At 57.2% G+C, this 23,716-nt stretch overlaps 1 protein-coding gene across 5 annotated transcripts in view; it reads left to right on the top strand.

Moving 5' to 3' along the window:
* The window catches only part of FGD5 (FYVE, RhoGEF and PH domain containing 5), a 125,516-nt gene that overhangs the window by 40,938 nt on the left and 60,862 nt on the right, over positions 1-23,716 (top strand). For all 5 annotated transcript variants that reach the window (XM_043886021.1, XM_043886020.1, XM_043886018.1 and 2 more), the window contains one exon: positions 19,531-19,666. In XM_043886021.1, the coding sequence (XP_043741956.1) occupies positions 19,531-19,666 (136 nt within the window). The remainder of the gene's footprint in view (positions 1-19,530; positions 19,667-23,716) is intronic.

The raw sequence follows: 23,716 nt of genomic DNA, 5'->3' as shown, positions 1-23,716 counted from the left end.
CGTCTCCCCTCCTGGTCCAGCCTCAGCATCACGGGCACCCAGAGACCCGCTGCTCCCTGGGGCTGGGAAGGGCTTCTCTGGGGGGCCAGGCGCTTCTCAGAGAGGCCTTCTCTTCACTACCGGGGTGTGGGGATGGCCATCACAGAGGCCAGGCCTGAAGCTCGGCCCCGGAGCCCGCTCAAGGCCCGGCACACCCATCAGGACCCTCTCCTCCCGACAGCTCTGCCCCATCCCTCAGCCGGTGTTCAGCCTCCTCCCCTCACTCCTCCTGCGCATCGGACTTCTGAGCCCCGGCCCACGTGGTCGCTTCGTCCCGGCCGCTCCGCCTACCCTCCTGCAAGTTCTCCTTCCCGGGGGCACGGTTCAGCCTGTGTCCAGGGCCGCCTTCTCCTTGAAGGCTTCATTGTATCTTTTTTTGGCTGTTAGTGGTGTTTCTCACATCATCTGAATTTTCCGGGTGGGTTCTCCCTCCTTCTCTTCCGGCCCCGAGATCTTTCTGCTGCCTTCCCGTGTTGGAGCTGTGTGCCTGTTCCTGACTGTTGGTCCCTTCCACCGCACACCCAGCGAGCAGGCCCTTCTCCTCGGCCACGTGTTCACAGGGGTCTTGCGGGTGCAGTACTGTGTGCGGGTGTGAGAAGCGTGGGTGCTGACTGGGTGGACAGACGGGCAGGTGGTTGACAGGAGGCTGGCTGTCAGATCCTGGTCCCACTGTCCATGGTGTCCCCTTGTCCAAGGCGGCTTGGCCCCTTAAACCTCTGAACTGTGCTTCCTCCCCACTATTAACTTTTTTTTTTAGTTCTGTATTTTAGAGTGAGTTATGTGTATCAAATGAAGTCTTACGTTTCTTATTCTTGTTTGTAAAAATCCTGAGAATTGACTCCTTGATGTTTCTTCAAGAAAACAAGAATCTAAATCAAGCTGCCTGTTTTTCATGTTTGACGTTTTGCTTGATTTATGTGTTTCCGTTTTGGACTCTGGCTCTCCATGAAAGGGAGGGTGCCCCTCCAGAACTTAGCACAGCCCCCTGGCACCCAGCAGGGCCTCCGTAAATGTGAACCGCACGAGATGAACTGAGCCATCCTGTGCTCAACAGCCAAGGAGCCCTTGGGGTCTCTGCCGCTGGGAGACTGTCCCCCGCGTGTACTACTAACAGGGAGCTTTTAGCTGGGAGGAGAGCTAGGCTGGTGTGCGGAGCCAGAATTCCCTGCTGTGACCCTTTGCTCTTGGCCTTGAAATGGGGGGCACCCCTCTCCCCCTTCCCTCTGTAGGCGCTCTCCTGGGGGCTGAGTCAGGCCTGGCTGCAGACAGCCCCGTGCCCCAGGGCTCTGCCCAGACACTGCATGCGGAGTACCATCTGGATGCCAGGCGGCCCACCTGCCCTGACTCGGGGAGGGTGTGGGGTCCACCCTGCCACCCTCGACCGCCCCTTGCCCTCAGGACAGAGTGCCAGTCTGGTGGCTGGAAGGCACCCGGGTCTCTCAGGGTCCACACCTGGGCACACCCAGCGAGCTTCCCTGACTTCCTTCCATGCCCACAGCAACCACATGAGTTGGAGCGAAGGGACTCCCACCGGGCAGATGGAGAAACTGAGGCTCGGGAAGCGGAAGTGGCTTGCCTAGGGTTGCATGGCTAGGGGAGCTGGGCTTTGAACCAGAGTCTCCTGACTCTCTTAGCTGTAGCAGTTCTCAAGTCTTCTATGCCTTTGGGAAAAAAACAAACTATCAAAGATGCAGTTTTCTAGGACCTGTACCCAGAGATTCTGACCCACAGGCCGTGGGATGTGGCCCCAGGAATCTGCATTTATAACAGATCAGGTAACCCCCAGGGCACCTTAGGAACGCTCCTCTAAGTATCTGACTTCTCCTTAACTAGGGGCGGGAGGAAGTCGCCTCCCCTTGGTCCCGTCCCTCCCGAGGGCAGGCAGTCTTTTTGCCTGGTGTTTACATAAAGGGAGGGTCAGGAGAATGGTCCCTTTGGGGAAGGCCAGCCTGGACCGGGAGATGCAGGTCACACTGCCTGAGCATCTTGCTGTTGTCTTGGAGAGACTTGGAGTAAAACTCAGGCTACCCTTTTGCAGCCGTGTGGTCTGAGGTTCCTGGCCCCCCGTCTCTGCCCCTCAGAGCCGATAGCCCTGCCGCTTCGGCTTGCTGGGGAGACTAAAAGACAGCGTCTCTGAAGGGCTGGTGCAGCGCTGTGCTTGAATGCACAGTCTCCTAAACAGGCCACACTCCCGTCTCCCTGCCTTTGTGCTGGCTTTTTTTTTTTTTCTTTCTGGAAAGTCTTTCCCTCTCCCCTGCTCTTCCCTGGCTGCTGTTGGTCTGGTCATTTGCGGTAACCCAGGACTGGAGCCTCATTACCTTCTAAGGTGTGTAGGGACGTCCCTACATCTGGGTTTGGAGTAGCTGGGGAAAGGCAGGTGTCAACCTCAGCCCAGGTTCCAAAGAAATCCTTCCTTAGCTCACTCAGACCTAGAGCTTTTTTTTTTTTTTGGAGGGGGACGTTGGTTTTGTTTTCCTTTTCTGTCACTTGTCCACAGGCCCTCGTGATGCCCCTCACCCCACCCCAGACCCTCTCCACGCTGAATGTTCTGAAGGCAGACAGTGAGTCCCCTGTCCACAGAAAAGGTGCCATCCAGCTGCGTTCTGAAGTCGTCCTCAATGTGCCGGCCCCATCAGCTCCTAACTTATTTCACTCTGGGAAGTGTGGGTTGAAAACTACTGAAGTCAGTCACTTAGGGGCTGGAAGGGACTTCCGAGATAGGGACGCCCTGCCGCTCACTGGGCGCTTCGTCCTCAGCCAGGCGGTGTTTGGGTACCACCAGGGACAGGGTTCTCGTCTCCCACCCAAGGCCGTGGCATCATTGCACGTTTATCTGTTAGTTCCTCGTTGTGCTTGCAGAGGTTCAGGAAGTTTCTCCGGCCCCGGGAGTCTGGGAACAGGTGGTGCAGCTGGGATGAAGGTAGCGGGACTCCTGAGCCGAGGAGGTGAGAGGGTTTAGCATGACGGGTTCCCAGAACCTGGAGTGGGGTTACAAGGTCAGTTCAGTCGCTCAGTCACGTCCGACTCTTTGCGACCCCATGGACTGCAGCACGCCAGGCCTCCCTGTCCATCGTCAACTCCCGGAGTTTACTCAAACTCATGTCCATCGAGTCAGTGATGCCATCCAACCATCTCATCCTCTGTCGTCCCCTTCTCCTCCTGCCCTCAATCTTTCCCAGCATCAGGGTCTTTTCCAGTGAGTCAGTTCTTCCCATCAGGTGGCCAAAGTATTGGAGTTTCAGCTTCAGCATCAGTCCTTCCAGTGAACACTCAGGACTGACTTCCCTTAGGATGGACTGGTTGGATCCTTTAGGGTGGACTGGTTACAAGGTGGACTTCCCCAAATCAGCATGGTCACGGCGGGCCCGGGCACAGCGGTCAGCCTCCTGTCTTACAGTCTCTGCAGTCGGAACGCTGCCTTGATGGGCTTCGTGTTCAGATCCCATGGAGCTGAATAGAGTCCCCTAAGCTCCTCCCTGACCAGGGGCGGGATGAATTCAGAGTCTGGAGAGGGGCTGAGACTGAAGCTGGGGGTAGGGTGGTCCGGCAGGGAGAGGGGAAGGATGAGGGGTGAGGAGCTGGGATGAGGCTGGCTTGGGGGCTGGAAAAGAGCCTGTGGTTTCTGTCAGTAAAGGGAAAGAATGTGAAAGTGTGAGTCGTTCAGTCGTGCCCGACTCTCTGCCACCCCATAGCCTGTAGCCCGCCAGGCTCCTCTGTCCATGGGATTCTCCAGGCAAGAATACTGGAGTGGGTTGCCATGGCCTCCTCCAGGGGATCTTCCTGACCCAGGGATCGAACCTGGGTCTCTTGCAGTGGAGGCAGATTCTTTACCGTCTGAGCCACCGGGGAAGCCCACAGAGTCTTTCCGTAAAGGCGACTCTTAGAAAAACGCTTCAGAGGTTGCCTGGTGCTTCCAGCTCATTTCACAGAAGACTTCTCACCTGAATCACTCACTGGGGACAGACTCATCACTGAACCGAGGTGTGTGGTTTGACCTTCACATGAAAGAGTATGTTTCGGCTGGCCTGGGGGCAGACCACGCCCGGACCCCCACCGCCAGGGGGACCTGAAAGACGGGTTCGTGAGGGTGAGGGTGGGGTGAGGGAGGAGCCAGCCGCACCACGCCATCCCCGAGGGCTCTGTTTTCCAGCTCGTTGCGTCTTTCCCAGAGCTTTCTTTCATCCTGGGCCAGAGTGGCCTGTGGGACGGTGGTCTCCCCAGCCTTCCTCTCCCATAGTCTCTGTCCTGGGCATGTGGGGGGTGGGCGGTGCCTGCTGGCACTGCAGCCCAGAACCTGCACTTCAAAGCAGTCGCACACACACACACACACACACACACACACACACACACAGTGGGCTTAGCTGCGTGGTTCATCAGTACTTCCAGATACCGGGCCACTGGCCCCTAGAACTTCTCACGTGGCACCTGGGATTGCTGGGGCTGATCCTGGGCCGGGACCCACCACTGGCGTCCGTCCGGGCAGCAGGCGTTGTCGAGCGAAGGGGCGAGCGCTCAGCCCGGGCCGGGCACGCATCCCAGTCTCCGTTTCCACTCTCTGCTGTGGGGCCCCCGGGGCAGGTCGCTGGGGCTCTCCTCTCCTACCTGGAGGGGATGATGCCCACCTCGCAGGTTCATGGGGAGGGTCCCCTGAGGTGTCTGCGGACTGTGAAGTGCTGAGGAGACCGTAGCTGGGCGGTGAGGAAATCCTGTGCGGCCTGTTTTTAGGCATATGGTGTATGAGTGTGAAGGGCGACCCAGGTGGCTCTGTGAAGAACCCGCCTGCCAGTGCAGGAGACAGGAGACCCAGGTTCTGTCCCTGGGTCGGGAAGCTCCCCTGCAGGGGGAAATGGCAACCCGCTCCAGTGTTCTTGCCTGGGAAATCCCGTGGGCCCGGGAGCCTGGTGGGCTGTGGTCAGTGGGGTCGCCAAGAGTCAGACAGGACTGAGCGACTGAGCAACTCACACACACCTTAGGTTGAAGTCTCAGTTTTATCGTCCGTGACGTGGGATGTTAACAGCCTCTCGTGGGCCTGTCTCCGACGTCCCTGGGAGGTCACACGGTTACGGACTTGGCTGAGGCCTGGTGTGCAGGAAGCGCTCCGTGTAGCTGTAACATTAGCTGTGCCTAGAAAGAATTTTCAGAGTTTATCATCAAAGGTGAAATTTGGGGATGATCTGCTTGGCAATGCCAGCTTCTGCCTGAAACACCTAACACGTTGATGTGCTTTCCTGTCTCATTAGATCTCCCGACAACTCAGGAGATGGGCAGAACAGGGGTTTTAATTGCCCTTTTCAGAGATATAGAGCTGTTTGTGGCTCAGACGGTCAAGAATCTGCCTGCGATGGAGAAGATCTGGGTTCCATCCCTGGGTCAGAAAGATCCTCTGGAGGAGGGCATGGCAGCCCACTCCAGTATTGCTGCCTGGAGAATCCCATGGACAGAGGAGCCTGGCGGGCCACAGTACCCTGGGGTTGCAAAGAGTCAGACACGACTGAGCAACTGACACTTTCACTTTGGAGATGAGGAGACTAAAGCACAGGGGAGGGGAGTGGCCTTGCCTCTGGGGGGCCGTCACCTGAAGACGTGGGTCTGTCCTGGATGGAGCGTTCAGGAAACACTTTAAAACAGCAATAGTCACATAGCCACTACACCCCAGGTACTGTCCTGGGTGCTGTATATAATGTATATTGTATATGCAACTCACTAAAAACTGTGTTAGCTGCTCAGTCGTGTCCAAGTCTTTGTGGACACGTAGACTGCCATGGACTGTAGCCTGTGGACTGTAGCCCGCCATGCCCCTCTGTCCATGGGATTCTCTAAGCAAGAGTACTGGAGTGGGTTGCCATTTCCTCCTCCAGGGGATCTTCCCGACCCAGAGATCGAACCTGGCTCTCCTGCATTGGCAAGCAGATTCTTTTTTATTAATTATACTTACTTATCTTTAATTGATGGACGATTGCTTTACAATATAGGTTTCAGTCACACATCAGCATGAATTAGCCACAGGTGCACGTACGCCCCGCCCTCTCGAACCTCCCCCCCACCTCCCTCCCTCTCCCACCCCTCTGCGTTGTTACAGGGCCCCGGTTTGAGTTCCCCGAGTCACACGGCAGATTCGCACTGACGATCTGTTTTGCATGTGGTAGCGTATAAGCTTCCACGCCACTCTCTGCGTTCATCTCGCCCTCTGCTTCCTCTCCCACGCACTTGTCCATAAGTCTGTTCACTATGTCTGTGTCTCCACTGCTGGCAGGCCGGTTCGTTGCCACTTGAGCCACCTTCCCTGGTCAGCTCACTGAATCCTCACCATCACTCGATGATGAGATCGGCACTATTATTCCCCCCATTTCACAGATGAGAAGACTGAGGTGGAGGTGGTTGCCTGGATGGTAAGCAGCGGAGAACCAGGTGTTTGGAAACCCCGGGCAGGCTGGCTTCAGAGTGTGTGCCCCTGCCCAGCGCCTTCACCTCCAGGACTGAACACGCGGCCATCAGGGTGGAAGGGGCTGGTGCCGGGGGGGGCCCTGCGTGGCCCTGCAGACTTGCCGTGCCCCTCCTGCGCCAGGGGAGTGTCCCACCGTCCAGCTCTCGCCCAGGGTGGCATTTCTCTGGGTCACAGGGAAGGCCCGGGCTGTTGGAGGGGCCAGCCGGAGCCCCGGGCCAGCCATTGTGTGTTGGGCTTGCTGGCCGCCGGGTGTGGCCCCCCCACCCCCCAACACCGCCAGGCCCTCCCCCCAGAGGAAGTGCTGGTGTTTACAGGAAATGCAGGACAAGGCTGGGAGGTGGGTGGAGGGGGCCTGGAAGATGTGTCTTGGCCCGGCTGGTGGGGCTGAGGGCGGGGGCCCCACTCCCCACCCCAAGGACGAGGCTTTTTGTTGTTGCTGAAGGGAAAGGTCCCACTTCCCGGGCAGCCCTGCCCCTCCCTCGCCTCTTTCCTCCAGGACGCCACACCCTGCCGGCCTCCCAAACCCCCCGCCAGCCCACCCCTCCTCCCCAGGGAGGCTTCTGAGGGCGAGGGAAAAAAGAGCCCTGAGCTGGGCGACAGCAGCGTCTGCCACTGGTCCTTCTGCTCTGGGCCTCAGTTTCCCCACCTGTTAAATGGGCGGCTTGCTGCAGCCCCAGCAAACCCACAGCAGTGCTCACGGCCCTGGTGCAGCCCAGCTGTGAGATGGAGGGCGGACAGGCCGGCCAGCCCTGTGACCCAGGGAGCGCAGACTGGCCTCGCTTATACTACAGCGACGGCCCGAGAAGTCTGTGCGTGTGGAGTCCTGTCAAATGCACCCAGGGAGCACGAGTTATTTTTCAAAGCCTGAGTAGGAATTGGAAAGGGGACTAGCATCCTCTGAGTCCATGCCAGGTGTCAGGTACGGTCTTAATGGTTTTTACGTCCCTGATTTCACCCTTCGAGAGACAGGAGTTCTATTTGGGGCAGGAAGACCTGAATCTGAGTCTTGGGACCCCCCTTTGCTCACCGCGTCACCCTGAGCAAATCCCCCGGCATCTCGGAGCCTCAGTCTTCCCATCTGTGAAACAAGGGTAATAATAGTTGGATTGTTTCACCCCTTTCCGTCCCACGGACTTGCCTGAGCCCCCGCCTCGCTGGTCCCCACGCAGGCCGTCTCCTCCTGCTGGTCTTCCCACGTGGCCGGGGTGAACTCTCCCAGCTGCCTGGGTCCTTCCCCCGGCTAGAACCTTGGCTGGCCCCCATCCCTCCTGGGAGGCCGACTCCAGGGGCGTTTGTGAGCCCGCTGCCCCACCAGCCCCTCCTCCCGGCCCTCCCCACCCGCGCACGCAGGTCCCACCACCTCTCCTCCCGTGCCTTCTGCAGGCATTCCTGGGAGCTCTCCCGAACTTTTGTTTTCCTCTCTGTCTCCTGTTCAACCTCGAGACTGGCTGGGATCTCCCCTGGCCTGGAGTCCTCCTGCGACCCAGCCCCACTCACCCCCACGCCCACCCCCACAGCTTAGGGCCCCTTGGCTGTGTACACTCAGTCGTGTCCGACTCTTTATGACCCCATGGACTCCTCCAGGCCAGAATACTGGAGTGGGCAGCCTGATGTTGGAGCAGACTCTTGAGAGTCCCTTGGACTGCAAGGAGATCCAACTAGTCCATCCTAAAGGAGATCAACCCTGAATATTCATCGGAAGGACTGATGTTGAAGCTGAAACTCCAATACTTTGGCCACCTAATGTGAAGAGTTGACTCATTGGAAAAGACCCTGATGCTGGGAGGGGTTGGGGGCAGGAGGAGAAGGGGATGACAGAGAATGAGATGGCTGGATAGCATCACTGACTCGATGGACATGAGTTTGCGTAAACTCCGGGAGTTGGTGATAGACAGGGAAGCCCGGTTCATGGGGTCGCAAAGAGTCGGACACGACTGAGCGACTGAACTGAACTGAACTGCCGTGGTCACAGACCTCCGCATACCTCTCCTGCGTGTCTGTCTGTGTTCCCGCTGGGCTGTGGGCGCCTCAGGGCAAAGAAAAGGGCATTTCCTCCCTGCTCTGTGTCCCCTGCACCGGGGGTGGCGTAGCCGGTCAGCACACGCGATGTGTGTCAGGTGAGACGGGGCAGGCAGCAGGCGCTCTGCCTGTGGGGAATTTCACTGTCCGTGCTGGGGGGCAGCTGTGACTGGGGACGCCCCCAGATCCGTGTCTGCTCACAGATGCACACTCCGGCTGGAGCCGCTTCCCCCAGGAGCCCGCTGAAACCAGCAGGTGGGTGGAGCAGCTGCTGTGTGCAGAGTTCAGCGCTGGGGGCTGGCGAGGGAGGGGAAACCTGTGCAGGGCTAAGGCCACAAGCAGTGAGGGGAGCTCACTGCACGTAGGGGGAGCAGGGCCTTGGCAGGCAGGCAGGGCCGGGCAGGGCAGATTCTGAAGCGTACGTAATTTGGGGAGTCTCTTTAAGATGAAGAATGTACAACAGAAGATAGAAAATAATCTACAAAGCCGTGAGAGGGACTCATGCAGGTGTGGGGCCTGAAGCCGAAGTCTCATTAGGTTCATGGTAGACCTGCTCAGTGGTCAAGGAAGGCTTCCTGGAGGAGGAGGTGAGGTTGCAGCTGGGAAGGCTTCCTGGAGGAGGAGGTGAGGTCGCAGCTGGGAAGGCTTCCTGGAAGAGGGGGTGAGGTCAGAGGTGGGCCTGGAGAGGAGAGTTCATCTGCCCGGAGACTCGGCATTTCCCAGGCATCTGTCCTCAGCCAGTAGCTCTGCCCTCGAGAAGCAAGGGGCATTCACAGGCCTTTGGCAGAGCCTGGCATTTCTCTGGAAGTCCTCCTTCCCCCCGGGGGCAGAGGAGGCTGGTGTTGCTGGGCTCGGCCACAGGTGAGTCACGTGACAGGAGCGTGTGTGCGTGTCGGGTGTCAGGTCCAGGCCTGTGGCCCTTAGCTGTGTCACCTCCCTTCCGGGTCTCAACCTTTGGGCGATGCTCTCTGTCTGGGCCCCGTGTCCCCCATCCAGGCGTCCGGCTCCAACCACACTTGACCCGCGTGTTCACACGTGTCGGGGCGGCCCCACCTCCTGCCCGCCCTGCGCCGGCTGCCCTGCGGACCCCGGTGTGTCCAGGCACCTCTTGCCCATTTGCACGTCTGTCTCACCAGCACAGAGGGCAGTGGGCCCAGGTGCGGAACACCTGAGTGTGCTTCCGGGTGGGAGAGGCTGGGGGAGGGGAAAGCAGACCTGGGGGAATCACGTAGCCCTGCAGAGGCTGCAGGAGGCGGGTGGTGGCGGGGCTCGTCCCGCCGCGTGCCTCAGAGGGCCGCCGGGGATGAGCCCCGCCCCGGCCCGACCCCCCTGGGCTGCTTCTGCTGGTGGACGCAGTGTAGGGGGGCGGTTACAGGGACGGGCTCTGAAGCTGGGGTCCCTGCATTCAGGTCAGACCCCAGCTCTGCACGTCCCCCGTCGCTGCTTAGCTCTTCATCTGTGAAATGGGCGCCTTAGCACCTCCAGGACACGGTGCTGGAGAAGGAAGGATCCCTGGGCTCGGCCTCTCCTCCTGTTGCTGCTGCCGTTATTATTGTCCGACTGTGTCCACGTGGGGCTTCCCAGGCGGCTCCGTGGAAGGAGTCCGCCTGCAGTACAGGAGATGCGGGTTCCATCTCTGGGCTGGGAAGACCCCCTGGAGGAGGAAATGGCAACCCACTCCGGTATACTCGCCTGGAAAATTCCATGGACAAGGGTGCCTGGCAGGCTGCAGTCCACGGGGGTCGCAAAGAGTCGGACACAACTGAGCGAACACGCACATGGTGGGGTGGGGGGTGCTCTCCCAACCCCCACCTTCAGCCATACTCAAAGCAGTATCGAAGTACGGCCGGGACTTCCCTGGTGAACCAGTGGCTAAGACTCCACGCTCCCAGTGCAGGGGGCCTGGGTTCGATCCCTGGTCAGGGAACTGGATCCCACATGTACAGCTAAGACTGGGCACAGCCAAATAAGTGAACAAAAATAAATATTTAAAAAAAATTTTTTTTAAGAATAGTCTAATTAGCAGAATAGCTCATCTGTGCATTAAGACTCGTCTGGCCGCCTCTCCTTTGGGGTCGGCCTGCCTGCCCAAGGGTACGCTGTCCTTTGTTTGCAAGTAAAACTCTGAGCTGTCACCAAGCTCCGTAGCCAGTCATTCGACATGCGCTTGCCGTGCCCCTACTATGTGCCTTTCACGGAAGACACCAAAGCGCACGGGGAGCCCCTGACTCCTGCCTCAGAGAGGGCTGGTAGGGGAGCTGGCTCAGGGGTGCAGATTTCCGCAGCCACGTGTAACTGTGGACGAGAGCCCCATCCCGCTGGAGAGGCGGAGAAGGCTTCCCGGAAGAGGTGGTGTGTGGCTGGACCGTGAGGGGCCAGGGGAGCAGGAGGCAGGCAGGCAGGAATTCTGGAACAGCCTCGAAAGCGGCGTGGAGATGGGGAGGGACCGGGGCGTGCAGGGGGCAGGGCAGTGGTGGTCTGGCTGCACGCAACGGCTCAGAACAGCAGAGATGAGCAGGAATCACTGGGACAGATCCCCTCAGCTTCCCCGGGGACCCCTTTGGACGCAAACTCACAGAATGTCGTGGTGGTGGGGCCTACAGAAGACCTCTGACTCCCTCGTGTCGCAGATAAGGAAACTGAGGCTCAGAGAGAGGAGAGGGTCCGCCCAGCAAGCTGGTGACAGAGGTGGGGTTACCACCCAGGCCTGTAAGGGGTCGAGACGCTCTGGCCTCTAGCTCAGACTGGCTGTAGTGAATCCACCTGCCGGGCACTGTGCTGAGCGGTCCACCCGCCTCACGCATAGACGTCGTCTCGTAAACCCTGGCGGGGGAAGTGCTGTCAGCATCTCCGTTTTACAGGTGAGGAAACTGAGGCAGGGTAAGCAGCTGAGCTCTGGGCGTTGGGCTGACAAGTGGCAGAGCTGGGGCCTGACCTCGGGAGGTGGAATCCTAACCCTTGTGACCTTTAAGGTTATCCTCTCCCGTGGCCCCAGAGATGGGGTCTGGGGTCAGTGGTCCAAGAAGGGCCACCGGCCAACAGTGTGGCTGTTGCTGAGGGCCAGACACGCAGGACTCTTCACCCACTGCCCTCCCTGGCTCGCCACGTTGCAGGAGGCAAAGACTGTTACCTGAAGCCAGAACCAGAGAGAACGTCACGCTGGCGAGACTGGGGCTCTGGCCTACGGTTTTCCTCTGTCGCTGCCTCTTGATATCAGTCTGTCATGTTACGAGGCCTCTGCAGAGCCTCCAGAGGTAGTCACGTGTTCGCCCTGCACCTCTGAACCTCATTTGATTTTCTGTAAAGGAAGCCTTGGGAATCATACTTATATTTCTCTTTGAATAGGAATTACTGTAGTGTTTGTTTGGGTCAGGAAGAGGCTGAGCTGTGATCAAGGAGAACAGAATTCCTTGACAGTCCCCGTAAACCGCTTCAAAGCCACTAGGAAGGCTAAAATAACAAAGGCAGACAGTAGCAAGTAGGGATGAGGATGTGCAGAAATCAGAACCCTCAGCGCTGCCAGTGGAGTGCAAAATGTTATGCTAAAAATAGTCCGGCAGTTCTTCAAAATGTGAAACGTAGAGTTACCGTATGACCCAGCCATTCCACACCTGGGTGTGCCAAGAGAAATGAAACCATACCTCCCCCAAAAACTCTTACGTGAATGCTCCTAGGAGCACTCTTCAGGCTGGCTGAGACGTGGAAACAGCCCAAGTGTCTCTCGAGGAATGGATGGACAAGCAGAATGTGGCAGGACCATGCCGTGGAGTGTTAGTGGCCATTGAACAGAGTGCAGCACTGATAAGTGAACCTTGTAGTAATATAGAAGCCAGACACAAAAGGACGAATGATGACTTGACTGTGTGATTCCATTGGTATGAGACGTTTAGACTGGGCAGAGCCATGGGCTTCCCTGGTAGCTCCGTTGGTAAAGAATCTGCCTGCAGTGCGGGAGACACGGGTTCCATCCCTGGGTCAGGAAGAGTCCCTCAAGAAGGGACTCCACTCCAGCACTCTTGCCTGGAGAATCCCATGGACAGAGGAGCCTGGCGGGCTACAGTCCAGGGGGCTGCAGAGAGTCGGACACGACTGAGCGGCGAACACGGCTACTACTGCTGGAGACAGAAGGCGAGTTAGTGGTCGCCAGAGGTTGGGGCGGGAGGGGGATGTGGCTGATGGCTAAATGGTACTTCGTTTCGTTTTGGGTTGATGAAAAGTTTCTAAATTAGACAGTGGTGATGGCTGCACTGCTCTGTGCCGATACTAAAAAGCGCTGGATTGTTCCCTTTAAAAGGGTAAACCTTCTGGTATGTGAATTACATGTCAATAAAGCTGCTACAACAAGAAAACAAATCCCTATAAAACCCCCAGGCGTGTGTGCTTGAGGAAGAGGGGTGTGGCTATCGGGGGACGGAGGGCACGGACGCACTTCTGTTTCTACTTAGTGCAAGATGGAAATTGAACTTTTAGAAAAGCCTCTCCTTCAGTCATGTTTCTGGGAAGCATTACGAGCACTCTCCCTTGGCTGACCCCGGGTGTGGGACGCGCTCCCTCCAGAGGGAGCGAAGCAGAGGCTTACGCCAGAAGACTGCAGGCGGCAGCTGCTCTCAGAGCCTACCCGCCCCCCGCCCCCGGCCCCCAACCAGGCCATCGGATGCACACAGTCCAGTCTCAACACCCGTTTTCACAGCTGTGGGTGTCTGCTTCTCCATTTTACAGATGCACAGACTGAGGCCCACCAGCATGACCGTGCAGCAGGTTAGCAGTGAAGGCAGGGCTCTCGGGTCTCTGAGCCCCATCTTCCTGGGCGGTTTCCACTGCCTGAGATTCAAAACCCCCAGTGCAGGTGATGTGTGTATCCAGGAAAACTTTCTGAGCCTTTGAAGAAGGGGGACCGGTGAGGGGTCAGGTTTGAGTGACCAGGAAATATCAGGGCAGAAGATGTGTCTTGGAGAAGGTCTGGAGGGACTTTTGAGTGAACTCTGAAGGTGCTGAGATCAGGGAGTTAGACTCGTGTCTGAGGATTTGGAAATCCCTGATTTTGCACGCAGCCCTCCCTCCGTCCCCTTCTAAGCTCTTCCAGCCGCCCGGCTAATGAGGATAGTCATATTCGCCGAGTCCGTCATCCTGTCTCCTCCATCTCAGACTTTCCAGCTCCCAGAGATCGCAGTGGCGAAGTCCCTGCACCCCCCCGCCAAGCCGGCAAGCTCCAGGGAGGTTCCAGCCTATCTCAGAGGAGCCAGGGGCCGTGACATCTGCCATCTGGCCGCCTCCCACGTGTCACTGCACCAGCGGGGGCGGAGCGAGGGCCCGAGGTGCCCACGAGAGGCCCCCACAGGGGACAGCCTCCCCGCTTTATGAGTTACGAAGCTCCTTTGGCTGCGCTCAGGGTTACGGCTCCCAGTGAGCGTCATACCGGGTGGGATTTAACGGGCAGATCTGGACTGCCCTGGGCCAGCTTGCAAAGCGCTCTTCCCCCCCACGTGGGTGCCGATGTCCTTTTACGACTCCAGGCTGCTGGAAAGGACTGTGCTCATTTGGAGGGTCGTTTAGGGTAACGAGCTCTGAGCAGCTTTAATTTATGTTCCCTTTAAAGCACAAGTCAGCCCAGGGGGAGGACACAGCCCTGTGGAGACTAGTCTGGGGGATTTAAAACTTGGCCCCTCTGCAGGCTGGCCAAAAGGGACATACTACAGTCTAGGAGATGGCCACTTTTACCATCATGTTCTCATTGAAGCCCACAGTGAACCTAGATAGTCATCCCCTTTAAGGATTACAATCCCACTTTATGGATTAGAACCAGAGAGGTTGGGTGCCTTGCCTGAGGTCACACAGTGCCTCTCCTTGATCTGATGCCGAAGTTCTAGGCCATTTGGTCTCGAAACCAACAGTGCTGACCACGTGGCATTTTTGTCTGTTTTCCCAACATGTGTCATTACCCTTGATTTGCAGATTAAAAAAAAAAAAAAGCAGGCATGGAAAGTTGCAGTAATTTGCTTGAAGTGGTAGAGCTGGGATTCAAACCAGGCAGTCTGAGTTTTGGACCCGTCCTCTCAGCCAGCACTTCGCACTGTACTGTAGTCATCCTTGATTCCTTCACGGGCTTGCTCTTTGAAGTAGGTGTTGCTTTGCCTTTGGTGAGTGAGTGAGTGAGGGAATGGAAGGATGGATGGTGGGGTTGGATGGATAGAAGGAGCGCCAGGTGGGTGGGTGGATGGCGGGATGGCTAAGCAGATGGGTAGTTGGACAGATGAATGGGTAGGCCAGTGGGTGGATGGAAGGATGTGGGGACTGATGGAGAGAAGGAGGGAGGGAGGGGTGAGTGGCTGTGTGGGCAACTGGGTGAAAAGTGTGTAGGTGGGTGAGTGAGTAGACGGCAGGTGTTTGGGTCAGAGGGCTTTCTCATATGTAATGTATTGGTGCATCCAAAGAAGGTGTCTGGAGACAACGCCTCCCTAGTTACGATTTTTTAAACAGAAATTTTATTTTATTATTTGATGTTTATTTGTTTGACTGCACCGGGTCTTAATTGCAGCACTCGGGATCTTTAGTTACAGCATGTGGGATCTAGCTCCCTGACCAGGGATCAAACCTGCGTGCCTTGTGTTAGGAGCGTGGAATCTTAGCCACTGGGCTGTCAGGGAAGTCCCCCCTTTATGATTATAATGGGCATTTTGACGGGAGAGGCCATGGAACAGACAGTGTGTGTTTGTTTACCACTGTGTTAACAGTACCTACAGTAGAGTCTGAATGCTCAAAAACCAAACACATGGGAACCAGATAGCTAAAAAGACAGACCTTGCAGCCGTCCTTAGGGCATACTGTGCAAAAGACCTGTCTCACAGGTTTATATTGATGGACTGGGGAAATGGATTCTCCAGTAGTCATGTATGGATGTGAGAGTTGGGCTATAAAGAAAGCTGAGCACTGGAGAACTGATGCTTTTGAACTGTGGTGTTGGAGAAGACTCCTGAGAGTCCCTTGGACAGCAAGGAGATCCAACCAGTCCATCCTAAAGGAGATCAGTCCTGGGTGTTCATTGGAAGGACTGATGCTCTAGCTGAAACTCCAATACTTTGGCCACCTGATGCGAAGAGCTGACTCATTGGAAAAGACCCTGATGCTGGGAAAGATTGAGGGCAGGAGGAGAAGGGGTCAACGGAGGATGAGATGGCTGGATGGCATCACCGACTCAATGGACATGAGTTTGGGTGAACTCTGAGAGTTGGTGATGGACAGGGAGGCCTGGTGTGCTGCGGTTCATAGGGTTGCAAAGAGTCAGACATGACTGAGTGACTGAACTGAACTGAAATGGGGAAATGGATGAACCCTCTGTGAGGGTTCCCAGTCTGTCCCCAGGGGAGGAAGTGGTTACTCACCAAGGACATGAGCTCTCCAGGGCCTGTTGGAGCATTTGGGCAGAAGTTATTAAGAAAGCATGTCTTGGAGGTGTTTTTCTTCTCCTGGATTTGAAGATCAGTCTGGTAGCAAATATCAAGTGTGTAGACGCAGTTTCTATTGACATTAGTGGTCCTAGACTATTTTGATTTGCTTATTTAACTAATGACTCCAGTCTAAGATAAGGTCTGTCACTAAGGCTTCCATTGAGTCTGTCAAGGCTTGGGGTTGCAGTTGCTTTTTCATGTTGTGAAAGCGTATTTTTAATGGCATTTTGCCTCCATCTGTTGTGCTCACAGCCCCTCAGTAGGACAGTGAAATTAATGAGCCAGAATATCATGAGAGCACCCCAACCCTTGTCTCCTGACTCCCCTTTTAGCTCTTTCTAGAAAACAAAAGTGAGAAGAAGTAGATTAGAGAGCCTAGGACATGTTTCTAGCCAGAAGCTGAGGTTGGATTGAGGACAGGTGGCGGGTCTGTGCTCACTGGGTTTGTCTCTGAAGGTCTGTGCACCTTCGGGGGAGGGCAAGGTCATTGTCGTCAGACACGTCGTAGATGAATAATCGTGTGGTTTATTTTAAAGTGTTAGAGAATGCGTACTGCGACTTCATGGGTGTTATCAGGATGAGGTCAGAGTGGAGGCAGATGGTAAAGACGAGCTGACTTGAGCCGGCGTTCGGTCCAAACTGGGGCAGCCGTGCTCAGCTATGCCCAGCTGGTGAGGAGGAGAGCCTTGGCTCTCCTTTATTGAGTTATTATGTGTCAGGCGCTGTTGTGAGGGTCGTGCAGTATAATTCGTTGACCTCTGCCAGCAGCTCCATGAGTTGGGCACTGCTGAGGCTTGGGAAGGTGATATAATACCTGGCCAGGATGTGAACCCAGACAGCCCCGCCTGGGAGTGTGAACGCGAGTCGCTGCGCTCTGTGCTATGCTAAGTCGCTCAGTCGTGTCCGACTCTTTGCGACCCCATGGACTGCAGCCCGCCAGGCTCCTCTGTCCGTGGGGATTCTCCTGCTGCTGCTCCAAAAGGAAATAAAGTGAGCACAGAGAACAAAAGCAAAGCGCCTTTGCCCTTGCAGCCTGAGAGTCAGCTGCACGCAGTGGTGCATTGAGGGAACCCAGCTGGGCCTCTCTTTTCATGTCTGTTAAATGGGATTAAGTGTAGGCAGAGGCCCTGTGTTTTGGCCCCCATTTGCCAGGTGACCTTGAGCCAGCCCCTCCCCATCTGTGGAGTTTGGGGCGTCTGTGAGCTCTCTCCCCAGTGTCTGCTGCAAGGAGTCCAGCCCTTGCCCCCCAAGTTCCCGGGTACCTGGCAGTGTCCGATGCTGGGCAGACTTCACGGCAGCATCGGGCGCAAGGATGCCCGGCTTTCCACGCCCCCGGGTAGTTGAGCTCCGCCCAGCAGACAGCTGCTGGGAGCAAATGCCAGCAGCCCTGGACAGTTCCCTGGACATCTCCCCGGACAGTTTCAGCAGGAGGGTGACAGGATCAGGCGGGCTCTGAGACGGTCCCTCTGGCCGCCGGGTGAAGAGATGAGAGGGCAGCCCCAGGGAAGGGGCACCAGCTGGAGGCGAGTGTTACAGACCTGCAGGCAGGTGATGGCCTGGGCTCCGAGGCTGTGACAGAGGGGCCGTTGGCGCTGGGGAGGGTGTGAGGGTGAACTTGGGAGACGTTTAATATTCGGGCCTGAGATGTTCAGGTTTCCGACTCGCTGCCCAGGAGGATGGAGGCAATAGTGGCCTCGTGGAACGAGTTGGGAAGTGTTTGCTCTTCAACTTTGAGGGGGAAATTTTAGAATGATTGGCATTCGTTCTTCCTTGAAAGTTTGGTAGAATTCATCACTGAAATTTTGTCATTTCCCAGGTGTTGCCTTTATTTCTCCCTGTGAGTTTGTGGTTCTGCCTCGTGTCCCCTTGTTTCACTTTGCAGGACTCCCTCGCACACTTCCTGCAGCGCAGATTTTGTTGTCACAAGCTGCCACAGGTTTATTTAGGAATGTCTTAACGTCCAGCACAGTTCTGAAGGACCGTTGTATGGAATTCAGGATGGATTCTTAGCTGACAGGTTTTTTTCTTTTAAGCATTTTGAATATATTGGCCCTCTACCTTGTATCTTCCAAATTCTGATGAGAAATCTTCTAATGATCTTAATGAGATTCCATGTATGTTACAGAAAAGCCCAAACGAACTTTCGGGCCATCCCATAATTTTGAAAAAGAACTCAGAGCTGTGGGCCAGAAGGGTGGGGGCAGTTGGATAGCTGAGCGGGTCCTGGCTCCAGCCTGGGTCAGGGCTGTGCGTCCACACACAGGTGCACGGCTGCAAGCCCACACTACACACACACACGCACACACACACACACACACACACACACACATTCTCACACCCACCCACCATGACTGCAGGCCCGACTACACACACACACACACACACACACACACACACACACGGCTCCAGCCTGGGTCAGGGCTGTGCGTCCACACACAGGGGCACGGCTGCAAGCCCACACTACACACACACACACACACACACCATGACTGCAAGCCCACACTACACACACCCACACCCACACACCCCACACACACACACGGCTCCAGCCTGGGTCAGGGCTGTGTCTCTGTACACTCAGCTGCGTGACCGTAAGCCCACACTGTACACACACGCACGACCGCAGGAGTCCAGGCAGGAATAGGCCGTGTTCCCTGATCTCTCTGGCTCTTGGCCACCGTGTGGGCCAGAGGACTCCGGTCCTTCTCTGGGCAGACCTGGAGAGAGGTTCCGTGGTCTTTCTGGTGCCAGGAATAGCCTCTCCTTGCACCGCAGCCTAACACTCATGTCCTCTCCTGATGGACCCTCCAGGCCATGCTTCCCCCGCGTGGACCAGGCCTGAGGCAGGGGTCCTGAGCCTGCCCATTGACGACCTGGAATAGAGTTGGCACTGCCACTCCAGAGAGTGGAGACTTCTTCCTCATGGCTGCTTCTCCATCCATCCATCCATCCATCCATCCATCCATCATTCCCAGAGGGCAGGAATCAGTATCGATAAAAATTTAATAAGGCAAGATGCTTGAATTTTTAGTATGAAGAGAGATTTTATGAGAAGTCATCTGGGACCATGTTGCCAAAGGCAGGAGGAGCCATTGAAGGTTCTTGAGCAAGAGAGAGTGGGTTGTGGCCAGTTTGTCTTGTAAGACAGTCACTCTGCTGTGTAGAGAGGGGGGCTGGGAGCAAGGAGGCTGCTGTGATGGGGCCAGCCCTCCAGGCTCCTCCATCCATGGCATTCTCCAGGCGAGAATACTGGAGTGCGTTGCCGTTCCCTTCTCCAGGGGATCTTCCTGACCCAGGGATCAAACCTGGGTCTCCTTGCAGCTAATGGGAAGACAGGTCTGTCTTGAATAGCATGTGTAAAGACCCTGAGGCAGCGAAGAGCTTGGAACGTCCTGTGAACCAGGACAGGCTGGCGGGGCTGGGGCAGGAAGGAGGTCCTGCCTGGTCTTACCCGTCTCTGGGTCCCCGTGGAGGCACGGAGCACTCGCTAAAAGCTCGTGATATTAGCAGGGCCCCGGCTGGTTCGCTGTCCCTTGGCCGGACTGGCAGCTCTGACCCTCTCTCTCTCCTCTGTGTCCCCAGCGCCTACACCGAGCCCTACAAGGTCTGTCCCATCTCGACAGTGGCCCCCAAGGAGGACCTCACGTCGGATGAAGAGCACGGAAGCTCAGAGGAGGAGGAGGACAGCGCTGCAAGAGACCCCAGCCTCACCCACAAGGTAGGCGGGGGGCCGGTGGGCTGTGGGGGTCAGAGATGTGAACGTGGAGGGGACGTCCACTCCCTTCCGTCTCCGGGCGGAGGGAGCTCTTTGCAGACAGCTAGGCCCTGGCTGGACGCAGAGGCCAAGTCTTGTTCGGGGCTGCTGCCTGAAGACACACGGCAGACGGGGGCCATGGGATGCTGCGGGGCTGACTGCTCGCGCCCGCCTGGGTCCCTGGAGCCTGGGTCTTCCAGAGCCTCGGTGGGGGCGGGGGGGACGTGGGATAGAGCTGCCTGACTTGAATCAAGTCTCCACCATCAAGGCTCCGATGGTGAAGAACCTGCCTACCATGCAGGAGACCGGGGTCCAGTCCCTGGGTCGGGAAGATCCCCTGGAGGAGGGCATGGCAACCCACTCCAGTATTCTTGCCTGGAGAATCCCCATGGACAGAGGAGCCTGGCGGGCTACTGTCCACGGAGTCACGAAGAGTCAGACGTGACTGAGTGAGCACAAAGGGCTAGATTCCGATGACCTCGGGGTCCTGGGCCTCAGTTCCCTCATCTGTGAAGTGGGAATTGTGAGGGTGCCATGAGTTAGGCGTGTGTGTGAGTTTCATGAAGATGTCCTTACTCACTGCAGTGATGTTGGAGTGAGGGCTGGGGAGGTGGGCCGGGCTGTGAGAAAGTGAACCCCAAAGTGCTAATCACTCAGTCGTGTCCGACTCTCTGCGACCCCACGGACTGTAGCCCGCCAGGCTCCTCTGTCCATGGGATTCTCCAGGCAAGAATACTGGAGTGGGTTGCCATGCCCTCCTCCAGGGGATCTTCCCAACCCAGGGATCGAACCTGGGTGTCCTACATTGCAGGCAGATTCTTTAGCATCTGAGCCACCATGGAAGCCCTGGAGGTGGGTGGTGAGGCGAGGCCCAGGTCACAGTTGAGGCCGGGACCTTGTTATCAGGCATCAGGCCTGTTCGTGGTGGTGCTTACATCTGCTCGCCATCCAGTGCTGGCGTGAGCCCGCCCCTCTCGCCATTCCCGACCCAAGCTCAGTCCATTCACGCACTTCCCGGACACACGGGCTGTTTTCCCATATTCATGTTTGCAGAAACTATCAGAGCCGAAGAACCTGCCCGTGGCCGTGCCGCTGTTAACTGGTGTCCCCCAGGTGACATCACGAGGCGCTGGGGCCCAGGAGTTTAGACCAGGGTAGCACCCACCACCGGGCCGCCCGAGACCAGCCTGGGGTTCTCCCCTCATCTCCTGGGCCCCCTACCGTCTGCTGGGGAGAAGGAGCCTGAACGCAGAGGAGCATCTGTTCCTCTCTGTCCCCCACTGTGGGCAGGGGTCCTCCCTTCCCAGCCCAGGTGAGGTGGTCCACTCTGACCACAGGCTCTTCCTCTGGGAGCACCGGCCCAGGTGCCTGGCGCTTACCAAGCAGTTGACAAATGGGCACGAGTTTCATTTTGGCGTGTGCATTTGGTTTCTTTTAAAAGTTCACTCACCTGTCTGCACAGGGCTTTTCACGTCATCTGCCCGGTGCTGTGAGGATGTTCAAGGGTTAGGGTTGGGTTGGGTTAGTGTTAGGTTAGGGTTAGGGTTAGGTTAGTGTTAGGTTAGGTCAGGGTTAGGCTCGGGGGGCTTTCCCACCAGCGGCCGTGGTCCCTTCCCCTTCCCTCCTCTCCCTGCTCCTCACTCTCTGGGCAGCGAGCTTGTGTGCCGGGCACTCAGTGCTCCCAAGTCCGCTCTCTCTTTCATTCCTTACAACTGCACTGAAGTCGGGGGCATTTCCCCTGTTCTGCACTCGAGGGCGTAGAGGCTCAGAAAGGTTAAGTCGCTTGCCCAAGGCCACACTGCACGTGATTGAAGGGGTGGAACGGGGCTGACTCCAAACCCGCTCTTGTCTGTCTGTTTCTCTGCTGCGATCCTGGTGGCCTTCTCTTGCCTCTCTGCTTCCTCCCCTCCCTCCGGCAGGAGCTCTTGGCTCGGCGAGGGGTGGACTTGTGGGGAAGGGAGGTGAGCTCTGACTCTGGCTCTTCTGGGCATCTCTGGGGTCGTGGAACCTGGGAGCAGAGCGCCCCCGCTGTCCTCGGGGGTCGGTTGGTCCTCACTCTGACGCTGGGGCTGGGTCTGGGTCCCTGCAGAGCCAAGGGGCTGAGACAGTGGTGGGGCCCCCCACGTGCAGCTCCGTGTACCCCGTGATGGTTCCCCACCTTCCCTTGGGACCGCCTGCGTCTCCCCCGTCCCGCTGTGTTGCCGGCCACTTGCCACCATGAGAAGGACCGTCCCGTCGTCTCTGAGCTCCCAGAGGGAGACGGGGCAGGCCAGAGCCCCCAGGCTGGTCGGTCCACTCTCGGGAACCCAGCCTCCTCACCTGCCAAACAGACTGCACGCCCCCCTCTAGCCGCCCCGCCCCGTCCTCCCTGTGAGGCCTTTGTGATGCTGCAGCAGTGCAGGCCCCTTGTGGACATCAGGTCTCCGTTACCCGAGGCGTGCTCCGCTGGGGGGTCCTCGTCACGTCTGAGATCCCCGCAGGCGAGGGCTCTGTGCCCTGGGGCGCTCCTTCCCTGCCCCGGGGCCCTCACTGGGGTACCTGGTACGCGGTCGGCTGTGTGTCCTTCCACACCTTCTCCCCTGCATTCCACTGACATCCATCATTTATTAAGTGTTGGAAATGGACGAAATGGATGGCATTATTTGTGGAGCTGTGTTTTTTTTTCCCCATAAACCGTACCAAGCTCTGAGAAACAGAGGCAATCGCTTGGTGGGGTTCATTCACTAGTGTCTTAGATGTTGTCCCACGTCGGTGCAGGGAGCTCTCCCTTCATTTTTTTCGTGCCCGACTCTTCCAGTGTCTGGATGTGCTGTCATTTTTCTGCCCTCCCCTCGCTGAGGGGCACTTAAAGTGTCTCTGATGTTTGGGAAATAACTTATTTATTGGTCTGCACACAGGATTCCTGGCCTTCATTGCAGCATGCAGGGTCTTTTAGTTGAGGAGGGCAAACTCTTAGTTGCAGCACATGGGAGCGTGTTCCCCATTTGGGGATCGAACCCCCAGGCTCCCTGCGTTGGGAGCTCGGAGTCTTAGCCGCCTCTGCTCTGAGGACAGCCCTGCAGGGCACCTGTTCGTACCCTTCCTCACGCACACATTTTCCTGCGGGTGGATCCCGGGAGAGGGTTTCAACTGGTGTCTGTACCTCCTGATCAAGCCCCCACCACAGGCTGTTGCAGGGTGCCCCCTGGCAGTCCTGGGGGGTGAGGGCCGCTCGGCCACTGGGAAGTTTCCAGATGGAGCCGTCTTTCCTGGGGTTGGGAGGTAGAACGTTCACTTCTTATTCTTCCATCTCCCATCCTCGCTGAAAATTCTGCTTCTCCAAAAAGCAGACCTCACCTCTCAGTGCCTTTGTTGTGTCCTGGGGGCAAGGGGACCCATATTTTCACCCCAGCCGTCTCAAAGGGGCAGCCCTGGACTGGGATGGCCTCCCCTGGACCTTGGGTGTGTGTGGGGATATGGTGGTGAGCCCCACCCTTCCTCCAGGGTGATACGGTTTACGTAACAATAAATAAAAAGTGCTGAGCCCCACCCACCCTTCCCAGATGTTTTGGGATGACCCAGGCGGGAGGGGAGAGATTTTTGCAGCAGGACAGGAAGCTGAGCCCAGCTGGTCCACCCACCTGTCTGACCTCTCTCGCTCCCACTCGCGGACAGACAAAGGGTGTGGGTTGAAGGAAAGAGGGGGCAAAGAAAGGGAATTGAGACGGACCTAAAAATAGATCTAGCAATGAAAGGAGACATTCACAAGCTGCTGGCCGGTTCTCCTCCCGACAGTGCGCCCGGTTTTCAAGCTAACGGGGAGTTTTCAGGCGACGTGCCAGCTCCCCCGAGATCAGCCCCGGAGTTGGCGGCCCCTTGGGTTACTTCCTCCCTGGCCGGAGTCCCGTTGTCACCAAGGATGTTGTTTTCTTGGACGGGTCCACCCCTGAGCCCAGCCCTGTCCTCCGGAGCAGACCCGTCCTGCCTGCCCACCCTCTCTGGTCCCGGCCCAGGCAGGACGCCCCCTCCCGGCTG

Source organism: Cervus elaphus, chromosome 24, assembly GCF_910594005.1.
Source record: "Cervus elaphus chromosome 24, mCerEla1.1, whole genome shotgun sequence".
NCBI lineage: Eukaryota > Metazoa > Chordata > Mammalia > Artiodactyla > Cervidae > Cervus > Cervus elaphus.
This window is presented reverse-complemented; position numbering and strand designations above follow the sequence as displayed.